Here is a 12,655-nt window from a genome sequence, read left to right on the forward strand (position 1 = left end):
TCATCAAGTTATGTAATTTGCATAATTGAGTCAAATCCCATGCAGCATCCCTGAAGGAAACCACTAAAAAAAGCAACATTCTGGTCCCTGTATGCTGTGTCTGGATTTCTAGAGCCTCAGACTTCTTTTACAAATAGGGGGCTGGGGGAAGAAAGCAAGAAAGAAGAAGAAGAGCTTCCAGAATTCCCATCAATGTCAGCAACCTGCCCATTTTCCCAGGGAGAGGGACTTTGAGGACATATGTGCCCATCCTTCCTCTGCCCGTGGTGGCACCGTGCCTGCAGCCTCACACACAGCTCTGCTCAGAGTGATGGCATCAGATAACTGCAGGCAGGCAGGGGGAGGGCAAATGCTTTACAGTTCACACTGACTGTTTTTGGTGGTCTGCTGAAATTAAATTGGTGTTGAAAGTGGTTTTTAACCAGAAATACAACACTGATGTGGCTGCTGCAGCTGCACCTTCCTTCCAGGGCTGTGTGGATGGGGAGGGCTGGCAAGGTCACCGAGGCAAAGACACCAATGTTCCTTTTCTGGCACTGAAAGTCACTTCAACATTAATGTTTAGACACTGTTGACAGAACTTGTCAGTGACTCACAGCAGACTTTTCAGTTATGGTGTTTTAACAGCGACCTGCAGAACCAGTGTAAGCATTGTGTGTTTGCTTGCAAGGGATACAGTAAGAAATATTCCAACCTCTTAACATTTACCCAGGCTGAATTAAATGTAATGGAGGACTCCAGTGTTGGATGAACTAAGGTAACTTCTCTGCCAAGGACCAAAAAAAGCTGCAGAATGCAGCATGTCTGCCATGACCTGGAACTGTCTCTACCCTTCAGGATTCTAAAAGCCACTTGGAGGTTTGTGTACACCCAGCAGAGGTTCAGGTCGTGCTGCCCTGTGTGAATAGGACAGTTTGGTGTGAGCTGTACAGGGCAGGAGCACCATGAGCAGTGCAGGCAGAGGAGCTGGGAATGACTCACCCTGCACAGTCCTCGTTTCATTCTGTCAGTGCCAGCATCAAGAAGTGTTGATCCTTGTAAGTCTCCAGACTGAGAGCAGTACAGAGCCTGTTCCCAGCACTTCAGCATCAATGACTCTCACTCTGGGCACCTCTGAAGTCCCACACTGCAGTTCAGAGAGCTCTGGATAACTGATGCATGTGCTTCATCGTTTTCCCTCTTGCTTAATTTAAAGTTTACAAATTACTGACATGTGTGGCCCTGACAGGGTTAGCTTAACCCAGCTCACAGATGCTTTTGTGTGTTAATTTATCTAGGACTGAGAGAAATACATCTGTGTGCTTGACTTTCTACTGTCTATGTGTCTGGTTGGTGCAGTGGGTAATGCAGTGGCAGTCTCTGTGATTTTGTTTTTTCCTGTTTTTGTTTTCCTTTATTTTCACAGCCCTGGAGGATGGTGTGCTGCTGCCTGCTTTCCTTCTATCTCAGGGTTTAAATTGCTTGCATTAGGTTGTTGCTTGCTCTGAGGATGTTTACATGCACATTGCTGACCCCTCTGAATAATGGCTCGAAGCTGTGCAGAAAATTTACTTCCCTGTACACATTATCCTGCGCTGAGCACACAAACACAAGGAGCAGCCAGCTCAGAGCCTGGGGCTGCACACACTGAGCAGGGATGGCTGTGAGTGCTTTTTAATGGCTTTTAGGCTGCTGCTGTGCTGGGACAGCTGTGTGAGGGTGAGAGATGCTCCTCCTGACCCAGCCCAGTGCTGTGGCCTCCCTCAGAGGGGTCTGGAGATGTTGGTGTGAACCTTTTGGGGTGTATTTCCAACTTCTCTGTGCAGGACATCTCCAGATTCATCCCCTGTGCATTTCAGTGTGTTTCAGAAGGAATGTGTCCTGGTTGTGTCCCAGCTGGCAGCTCACCCCCGCCGTGGGGTGAGAGCTGGCAGAGTTACAAGTGAGAAAACTCATGGGTTGAGAGAAAGAGTTGAAAAAGTAAAGCAAAAACCCCACAAAGCAAAACAAACCAGGGAATCCATTCCTTAGCACAGGCAAGTGTTCAGTCTCCCCCAGGAAAGCAGGGAAGATAAATGTCATCACTCAAAAAAACTCCTGCTTCCTCCTCTTCCCCCAGCTTTATGCACTCCTTGTGACACCACATGGTTGGGATGTCCCTGGGAACAGCTGTCCTGCCTGTGTCCCCTCCCAGCCTCCCATGCTCTGCCACCTTCCTCTCTGAGGGCAAAGCAAAAAAGCCGCAGCTCTGGCTAAAGCCTGCCCCAAAACCATCCCTGTTTTATCAACACTTCCCAGCTCAAAGCCAAGTCACAGCCCCACAGCAGCTCCTGTGGAGAAAATTAACTCTACCCCAGCCAAACCAGCGCAGAGAGCAGTCTCCATGGGTGCCTGCAGCAATGGACAGGGGATGTTTTCAGAGGTGCCTCTGCAGTTCTAATTTTAAGTTGCCCAAGTCTCAGAAAGAGATGAGATTTGAGCCCCCTTCAGCAATGCTCTGTTAGGTTGGATTTTGCTGTTTGCTGGTGGGTCTGGGTTTTTCTCTTTTTCTCCAGGTTGCCTCCATTCCCTGCTCACTTTTTATGGGTTTTGGGGTGCTGGGGCTCCCACAATCACAGTGGGTATTGTGAGGTTCAGGGTTGCACTGTGTGTTCTTCCTTCTGCATCCAGTCCCTGGACACTCTGGCCATGCTCTCCTCTGCAGGGGTGGGTGAGGTTTCCACAGCAGCTGCTTTTAAGGGATTTTCACACTTTTAATGCCAGCAAATGGCAGGAGGGACAGTGGCATTGTCAGTGATTCTGCTGGTGTGCTTTCAGTCCAGAACACTACAAACAAGAGACAAACAGACCTAAAATATAAAAATTTCAGACCTGCCAGTTGTTCCTGTGCCCATTATGATCCTTGTGCAGAAGGCTAGTGCTGAGAAAGTTGGCAAAACTCTGCTGGCAAGGAGGTGCTCTGGGCTGGGAGAGCTTTCCAGGACTTTTCCTGGCAGAGGAGGAGACTGGTCAGTGAGCTGGCCTGGCAAAGAATTGTTCTTGTAAAACAGAGGCAAAAATTTCACAGCATGGCGGTGTGCTCTGGTGTGGGTTATTTGGTGGGAGTGATCAGAAGGGGTGGCATTATCGCCAGACAGGAATTTGCAGGAGAACAGTGGTGTTAAATAGGACAGCTGGAAAACCACAAGGCAGGTTAAGCAAATTAGTTTGATATTTCTGTGTGGTGAGTCCAGGCGAGCCCTTCCATGGCAGGAGTGTGTGGTTTTTCACCAGCTCAGCTGCTCGGGGGCTGCACTGGCCTTCCCCTGCATGATGTGAATCAATATCAGGCTTTTGCAGTGCCTCTGATGACTCCTCTTCCCTTCAGCAAATGTGTCTCCATCCTGAGCAGTCAGAGGGGAGCTGGAGACATTGGATTTCTGGGGATCTTCATTTGCTGACTTGTTTTCAAAGCACCCCTGGCTTGAATTTCAGGAACAACACAATGAAATAGAATCTCTAATTGGGTTCACCAGCAAGAGTCTTAATAAATGACCTTTTAAATCTTATTTTGATCTTATTCAGGTGTGGTAGTGTCTCATTAATAATGATCCTGCAGTAGTCTCCCAGTACATCCTATTTAATTAACAAAAAGGCTGTAAGATGTATTGGAGGTTTTCAAAATGAAAATGGGAGTTTTTAATAGATTCTCTGATTAAAAAATAATGTTCTGCATATGTGATGGTGCCTGGAAAAATATCACTTAACAGACACAGATAAAGTTCTGAGACAAGCAAAACTCACTTCCTCCCTCACCCCTTTCAGGCTAAAAGCCACTTGCTTGTGATGATCTTACCTTAAGGGAGATATTTAATTTCCTCTTACAGGAAGGGGAGGCTGCTGAGGAAAGATTTCATTTGTTGTGTATTTATTATATATCCAATTTTTTGTTTAAAAGGCACCACATGTGAGGCAAAAGAAAGACCCTTACTTTGCTGATGGACAAAGGAAAAAGGACTGGCACAACAAAGAAGCCATAAGGAGGGACTCAGAGCGTGTAGGTAAGATTGCTATAAAAACGTTTTAATACAGATTGTAACTTTGATTTTATTTCGTAGGCTGAGTGTAGAATAACATGTTCAACTTTAGGGTCAAGGTAATGTTCTTGACATGATGCAGCATTAAATTAAAGTTCATAATTAAAGCAAATTAACCTGTTAATATTTTAACTGTGTTAATCCCAGTTAAATTTGTTTTTCCTTGACTCCACAATAACTGTTTTGAGGTGCAAATGGATCACTTAAATCTTGGTGGTTTTATGACAAGTGAAAAATTGATTTTTAAGAACTTACGCCCCCTCCCTCAAAAAAGTGTGCATGCACCTCTCCCAAAAATGGGAAATCCAGAAAGAAAGAATAAGAAAAAAAATCTGGACTATAACATTCGTGCAGGTCTATTCCATAATTCTGAGGTTTGTCTTGCATTGCAAATAAGGCTCATTTTGAATGTCACAGCTTTACAGTGATGTGTTTGCAAGGGCTCTGCCCCTCAGTGCAAGAGCACAAATCCATCTGTGCTGAGAATTCCAACAGTGCTGAGATATTCAAACCACATGGATTCTTCCCACTGTGAAACAAAAGGCATTCTGGAGATCTTCCACAGCATTGCCAAAACCCCTTCATCTGTTTCTGGTGTTAGGAGGAAGATTTTTACCTTGGATTTGCACAGCTGAGTGGTTTGTAGCAAAACTGCTTATCAGATAAAACTGTTAAATTGACGTGGTTGACCTGGTGCTAAATGACACAGAGCACAAAACTCATAAAGTAATGTTCAAAGGACTCTAAGATGCTATTTTTTTCTGCTGTATGGATTGGTTTCTGGCCCGTTAAGCACTAATTAGCAGCAATGATCTGTATTTACTTTCTGTCTATCCACAGGAAATGGAGAACAGGGAAAACCTTACCCAATGACTGATGCAGAGCGAGTGGACCAGGCATACAGGGAAAATGGCTTTAATATCTTTGTGAGTGATAAAATTTCTCTGAATCGTTCCCTTCCAGACATCAGGCATCCAAAGTGAGTATACAGTTTGCATTTCTAGGAGTGAAGCTTTGCAAGCCCTAAATTACCACCTCTACAGGAATGTGTTCTTTTTTATTATGGACTCTTGTACCTTTGTTCATAAAATCCAATCTTTGCACAGCTGGGTCCTGGTATTTCCTTAATAAAGGATGGTGTACAGTAATTTCAGTGGGAAATAGAAGAGATCAAATCTGGGGGAAAAAAATCGTTTTTTGATTTCAAAAGACTTAAAATTACCACAAACTTGCAACCCTGCTCATAAGAAATCTTTAATGTAATCCTGAGGTTCCACTTATGTTGGCCACTAGCTGGAAATGACTGCGGAATGCTCAGGAGCAGAAAAAGATGTGAGCAGCTTCACTCAACTATGTATGAAGAGTTTTACCAGGTTTATGGATTATTTTTGTGGACATCTTCCTCATAAAAGCAGCCTCATCAGGGTTTACAAGTAGAAACGAGTTCCAGTTGAATACTGACTTTAGAGTTCATCTGATTTTGGACATGATGCTGTAGGATGGTGTTGAACTGGATTTTGGTCAAGCCAGGAGTTTTTCTCTTGCACAAGTGCATCAGTTAGGACTTAGCCCTTGTTTATACAAAGCTGAGAGGTTTTTAAATACTGTTTCTGAGGTTCTTAATCTGAAAGCATTGTTAGACATTTGAATATAAGATTCTTTTGTGTAAAGCTGTGTTTATCACAGTTTACTAAATCTGAATTCAACATCTACGTTATTCACGAGATACAAGTTCCAGAAGTCAGGTTTTATAATTTGTTAACTGCACAATTGAAATATTACCTCTTCAGCTGTCACACCAAACTAATCAAATACACTGGCTTGACACCCTTTCTCAATATAAACACATAAAAAAGGTAGTGAGTATAGCTCCATAAATATTTTAGGCATGCAGCTGAAATGTTTAAACATAGAGATAAATCAGGTAACTGAAGATGTTTTTGGATAGGCCCATTTTCAAGTTCTAGGAAACACATTTTGAGTTCACTAATCTAAATTCTACCTGGCTTCCATTTACAGGGTCTGCCTTGGGCTGTGGGAACTTAAACATCAGATAATGCCAGTATTTTGTTATCTGAGGGTTTAATGTGTTACCTCACATGCTCCAGTGTTTCCTGAAATTGCCAACTCAATGTTGCTGATTCTACTATTTAAATTTTTGTAGAATGTTTAATTTATTTTTTTTGAAATTTAAAATTATTTGAAAATTACAATTTTTTGAAATGTCTAACTCCAGCCTCAGATAAAATTAACAAGTGGAGTGTCTGGGACAACTTAATCTGTGATTAATGTGCTGCTGCGGTGGTTTGCTTGTTGCCTGACAAATCCTTTCCCCCGGCACAGCAAACTGTAATTGTGGGGGTCTCAAGGAGTGGATAAACAGCACAGTGCCCAAAGGGTGCTGGGATTAGCTGGGCAGGCAGCAGGGTTTCCTATAATGGGGATGTGCAGAGAAGAATTCACAACTGGAAGGATCTGCTGTGCATTCTCTGTACCCATTAAAAATATATACATGAAATGGTGTGGTTTGTGTTACTGGAGAGGTTGAGGAGGGCAATTTGTAACAAAGTTAGGCTGGGACCCAGCCGTAAAGTTATAAGTCCATAAAGAGTATTGCAGAAAGAAGGGAGCTGTGGTTTAGAGCCCCTTACATGCAGTGAGGAGTGTGAGGAGAAGGTGTGCTGGGGGAAAATGCATCATCTGCCTTGCCCTGAGCTTTGGGGCCACACCTGGGCTTCTCCCCAGTGGCTGTCCTGGGTGAGGAAGGGCACAGAAGCAGCTGATGTGTGAGATGGTTTGTGTGGATTTAAATATACCAACCAGCGTGTCTGCTTTCTGTTAATTGTGGGACTCAGGGAGCCAGGGCACAGCATGTGCTGGATCTGCCTGGTGCACACATACAATTGTTTGTTTCAGCAGTCATGTCTTCCCCTGATAACAGTTCCTTTAGGCTCCTCTAGGGTTTTTAATATTAAATACTAATTTTGCAGGTCTTGTAAAGCAATTGTAGATACAGTAGCTGGAGGGAAGCAATTTCTCTCCATGCTTAATGGTTAAACTTAATAGCTGAAGTTTTCCACTTGTTTAAGTTAGCCAGAAAATGAGGATTCCAGTGTAAGAAGAGTTAGAAACAATTCAAGGGCTCTTGGTTCATACTGGAGCAGAACTGTAGCTAGTAGCTGTTGGAAGAAGGTTAGGGTGGCGATGCCAAGGGCTGGATGAAAGCAATCCCTGCAGCTTCAGTTTGCATCTTGCATCTGTGCATTGCAGCCACAGCCTGCAGGCTCTTGGCAGCACCCCAGGACAATTCATTACACCCAGAATAAGTCACTGTCCTCTCACACAGGCACCAGGGTAACTTCCTGTAGGCATAGATGTGTTGAGCTTGTATAACATAGGTACATCCTCTCTGTGCCCTGGGAAAGGTACCAGGATAAAGCTGCCAGAGCTGCTCTCATTTCTGTCTGTCCTTCCGGGGGCCAGGGCAGGGAATTGCTGCCTGTGTGCATGGGATTGTGCACAGTGACAGCCTGGGGGCTGTGCAAGGCACAGGGAGCACAGTGGGACCTCCCTGCCCTGCTCCTGGGCACAGGGCTGCTCGTCCATGGTACCCCCACACACCTCCATTCACACAGCACACACTGGTTTGTTCTGGACACGGGGGGCTCCAGGGATGGAATACATTTTTGGCCCCTAATGAAAAGCTACTGAGTGGTTTTTAACTACCTTGGGTCACTGTGTGGCCTTAGAGGTTTAACCAGGTGTAAAGTCCACTTATGGCCACACCTGCAGGAAAGTAAACACTGCACTTCATACTGCAGAATTTTATTAATGAAGCTACCTTGAAACCAACCGTACAAGGCAAGAGTTTGTTACCCCTGTTTCAAAATCAAGAAAATTAATGCGCTCTGCGTCATTTTGAGGAGTAAAGAAGTTTACTAAATTTACTTTTACTAAGTTGCTTACTGGTAATTAATATGGACGTGCTGGTGTGTTTTGGTGTGTCTGGTGTGTTCTGGCAGCACCTTTTGACTTGCCCTGTGTGTGTCCAGCTGCAAGAACAAGCTGTACCTGGAGAAGCTGCCCAACACCAGTGTGATAATCCCATTCCACAAGAGTTTGTTACCCCTTTTTCAAAATCAAGAAAACTAATGCACTCTGCATCATTTTGAGGACTAAAGAAGTTTACTGAATTTACTAAGCTGCTTGCTGGTAATCAATACGGAAGCACTGGTGTGTTTCGGGTGTTTTTTGGTGTGCCTGGTGCGTTCTGGCAGCACCTTTTGACTCGTTCTCTCTGTGTCCAGCTGCAAGAACAAGCTGTACCTGGAGAAGCTGCCCAACACCAGTGTGATAATCCCCTTCCACAACGAGGGCTGGTCCTCGCTGCTGCGGACGGTGCACAGCGTCCTGAACCGCTCCCCGCCCGAGCTGGTGGCAGAGATCGTGCTGGTGGATGACTTCAGTGACAGAGGTAGGGTGGCTTCATGTGACATCCCCGTCCCTGCCTAAGGGGCCAGTGCACTTGTAAATACGTGTGTCATGACCTGAGGGGTTTTACTTGCCAGCAGCAGAGCTCAGGGCAGTCTTGCTCCGGTGCATTTGAAAGCAGAAAATTCATGTTACAGATTCAGGGTGTGCTGGTGCAGCTGCTGCTGGCATGGGCTGTCCTGTGTTCTGGGCAGTATCAAAAGGCAGAGAAGCTGGTTTTAATATTCAGCTAAGGGCCTGTGTAGCCCTTAATGTAAAATGTTAAATGTTGACTCTTGAAATAACAAAAAAAAAAGCCAAGAGGTGGGAAGGTGGGAATAGCTCGCTCCTTACATTCTACTTTATTTTTCCTTTCTTGATGCAGAACATGTAAAAGAATCCTTGATAAAAGGTTTCCATCTGGGACTGCCTATGACTTGGCTTGCCTTTCTCATGAATTTTGTGCTCCTGAAAAGTAAATGTGCAGCATCCAAACCTTTTCTCTCCCTTGCTGGGAACTTCCCTCAATATTCTGTACTGCATTGCCTGGAGTAGTTACTTTGGGTTGGGTTGCAGTCTGCAGAGGTGTGGAGTCACTGGCACACACATCACCACAAATGGAACAGCCACTTGGCATTGCAGCACCAATGTGTGCGTGTAGTTGCTGAGATCTTTTTCTCTGAGCCACAAATCCACACAGGATTGCCATTTAAATGGTGCCTGATGCAAATTAAGCTGCACTTTTCCTTGTGTTTTGCACTCCTGCTGTGGTGGAAGAGGCAAGGGAAGGAGGAATCAATGCCCCTGTCCTGTAGATGTTACATAGGTGCAGAAATCCCATGGGAAGTCCTCTGACTGGTGTTGAAGAGGGCACAGTGACTTTGAGGGGTTATGGTCAGATCTAGTAACTCTGTTTTCTCCTTTAAAGTTACTCTTTAGCTTTATGAGCCGCAGAGTTCAAGCCACTGATATTACTCGAGTGAGGCAAAAGAGCTTTCTGTACAGGATACATCTCCAGAAACCTGACATCTAGGAAGCTCCTAAATGAGTTTGGAAACAAGCTTGTGAATATTTAGTGTTCTGCCCTATTCTGGCTTCCAAACAGGCACTGACCAACAGCTTGGCCTGAAGTTCTTCTCTCATTAGTTTGCAAGCAAGGCATGCTGCATTGAACAAATCAATGTTACATGAGATAAGTATTTCTTTGGAGAATTTTCAGGCTAAGGTGGGGAGAAGGAAAACCCACCTTCCTTACAAGGTCTTTTTATTGCTACTCAGTCTAGAAGCAAATTAGACAAGCTCATGCTGTAACCACAAGTGAATTGTACAAATGGATTTCTGTTCAGAGAAGTGGAAGTAATGAAATTTAGTTTCCTGTGGGTCTGTTTTCCTTGTTCTATAGATGTGCCCTGACCAGGTGAAAGAGAGCCTCAATCTGTACCTGTGCTGTTTGTCCATCTCACTCTTCTCTATCCCACCTGCCTCTGATACGACAAAAACTCTCCTCCCTTGGTCATCCATCCTTCATGCAAAGGTTGCGAGGAGTAGTTGGGATTCATTTGTGTGCAGCATCTATTTATAAATGGATATAAAAGACTCCAGGTGCTGGACAGTAGGCTAAATTGTCAAGGGAAGAGAATAACACTCGTGCAAAGAGAGTATGTTAATAAAAACTGGTGTGGGGTTTCTCTTTGGGGTGGATTTTTCTTGTTTGTTTTGTTTTGTTTTTTTTTTTAAACCAGTATTTTCCTGCTAGCAGAGTTGATTTCTGCACACTGGGACAATTGCTGGTTAGGATGAAACATCTTTCCTTCAGTGCTGTCAGTTCTGTATCTGCACTTTTCTTCCTTACCCACACTGAGGTTGGCTTGCACATCCCTCAATGGGCTTAAATAGATCCTTAGTCTTAGGGGGCTCTTAAATCCTAATTACATGATCTTGACTTGAAAGGATGATGCCTACAAACTTCTGGTTGTAATTTATCCATTGTTAAAAAAAAAAAAAACCAAAACCAAAACAAAACCCTAAACAATAAACACTTCAACCCAGTAACTGAGAATTGATCATTTAATGCATCAAACTGAAATGCATGAAGGAGCAGAAGTTCCAGGAAAACTTTTACTTGTATCTTATATGTTTGAAAAGAGCACATTTTTATATTTGGACTGTTAGGCAACTGTTCTGGTTATCTGTTTCTTATTATTAAATTGGGAAGATAATAAGAACTCCATGTCCAAGCTGATGATCACCACAGCTGTGCCACAGAACTGGAGAGCAGTAAAAAGAATGAGAAGAAATTTCTTGATTTTTCTTTGCAAATCTTAAATGATTGGTCCTCTGCATTGTCTGCAAAGCATTCTGTATTGTCCTCAAGAATTCTGTGCTTCTGTTTGAAATAACAGCCCCCTAAATTTGTAGCAGCATCTTTTAAAGTTACAGAATCACTGTTGGATGTAGTGACAGCAGAGGCCATGGCTGAGATCAGAGGGGCATAGGAGGAACAGTAAATGTCATCTCCTTCCCTGAAGAGATCAGTAAATAGTCACCATAAACTCCAGTGAAGAGCCAAGGATGGAAAGGATAATCACTCAATAAAAATCTATTATTAATTTTTTTATGGAGATGTTACTCTGACAGGATAAAACATTGGATATCTCTGCTGTACCTCACGCTGGCCTTTCACTCGAGGGTTGTCTAAACAGACCTCCAGAACTTTAATAACTCTTTAAAGAATATTCTTCAATAGCTTGACCTTCCCTGGCAAGGAGATTCTCTCTGTCTCTCTCCTGCCAGCATTTCTTGTGTGCTGACCTGTGCTGGGGTTAAATGTGCTGGGCTTTGCTGCCCTTGAGGTGCTGGAATATTTCTCTCTTACTCTGCTGTTTCACTGCTTTCTGGGAATGTTGGAATGTTGGTGCTGATCCATCAGCCCCTTTCATCCCCGTGTCTCATACATGGAGATTCTTTGCTGCACATGAAGGAAAGGGGACTTTGGTAATAATGGAAATAGTAAGTGTGGAAACCTGGCTACTGCAAGCAGTGTTTTTCCTGACAGATGTTATTTTCATGTGTTTTTGATCTGGTTTTAAGCTTGAGTGTAAGGAATTTTTGGTGTGTCTTATGCAGAGGGCTGAGAAGTTGGCTAACTGAGTGGCAGGAGAGTGAAGACAGATTTCTGGGTTAGTTGGTGGCTGCTGTGGCCTGCAGCACACCTGAGGGGCAGCTGTGGCTGTGCATTATTGGAGCTCCTGGACAGATGAATCATCTTCTGGAAGTGTCAGCAGCCATTTATTTCTTAATTTGTTCAAAAGAGACAAGTCTGTGACCTTTAGCAATAAACATTTTTCATCCAAAAAATGCTGTCCTGATGACAGCAAATCTTAACAGGGAGCAGCAAAAGCTTTACAAGACATGTTTTTTAAATGTTTCCTTTGCTTTGTACTTGGAAAGTCAAAATGTGCTGGAACAACTTGCTGTCTGGAACGGTGTGGGGTTTTTTGTATGCCTGCAGTATAATGCAAATGGTCCAAATCTAAAAAAAGCCTAGAGCCATACCTCACTCAAATTTTGTGCAGGATTCTGTGTCAGGCAGAGTGCTGTGGGAAAGGCTGCCTGTCCATGGGTGTGGTGGCTCCATCCCTTTGCCTTGAGCTGCAGTTTTTGTCACCTCCAGCAGCTCCTTCTGACACTCAAATCTTCCTCTCTGGGGTTTTTTGGTAGGTTGGGTTGATTTAAAAGGAGCTGCTTTCCATCATGTGCCATTGGTCACAGCAGAGGGAATATTGCAAGGCTGTCATTTTTGCCTTCTCTACTGGTAATCTCTGCTGTCAGTGTAGCACTGCATTAAGACTGTTATAATGCTTTTCTTTTCCCCACAAACTTGATTGAGAGTGATGTAAGAACTTTCTCCCCAGTTCAGAACACTTGCTGGTATTTTCTGTGCAGAAGAAAATAGTTGAATATATAATAGTATAATAAGTTGAATATATGGTATAATAGTTCAATATATTGAAGAGGGAGGCACCAATTCAGCAAACTGTTGTTGGAGAGTAAGAATTAACCTGTCCTGCATGGAACAGAGAACTGCCAGAGAGCCACAGGCTGACCTCCAGGGTTTGATGAACCCCAGC

At 43.8% G+C, this 12,655-nt stretch overlaps 1 protein-coding gene across 1 annotated transcript in view; it reads left to right on the forward strand.

The window, feature by feature from the left end:
* The window catches only part of GALNT10 (polypeptide N-acetylgalactosaminyltransferase 10), an 81,424-nt gene that overhangs the window by 33,234 nt on the left and 35,535 nt on the right, over window positions 1-12,655 (forward strand). The window contains exons 2-4 of the mRNA XM_063168887.1: window positions 3,917-4,019; window positions 4,896-5,034; window positions 8,363-8,529. Coding sequence (XP_063024957.1) covers window positions 3,917-4,019; window positions 4,896-5,034; window positions 8,363-8,529 — 409 coding nt within the window. The remainder of the gene's footprint in view (window positions 1-3,916; window positions 4,020-4,895; window positions 5,035-8,362; window positions 8,530-12,655) is intronic.

This window comes from Melospiza melodia, chromosome 14, assembly GCF_035770615.1.
Source record: "Melospiza melodia melodia isolate bMelMel2 chromosome 14, bMelMel2.pri, whole genome shotgun sequence".
Lineage (NCBI taxonomy): Eukaryota > Metazoa > Chordata > Aves > Passeriformes > Passerellidae > Melospiza > Melospiza melodia.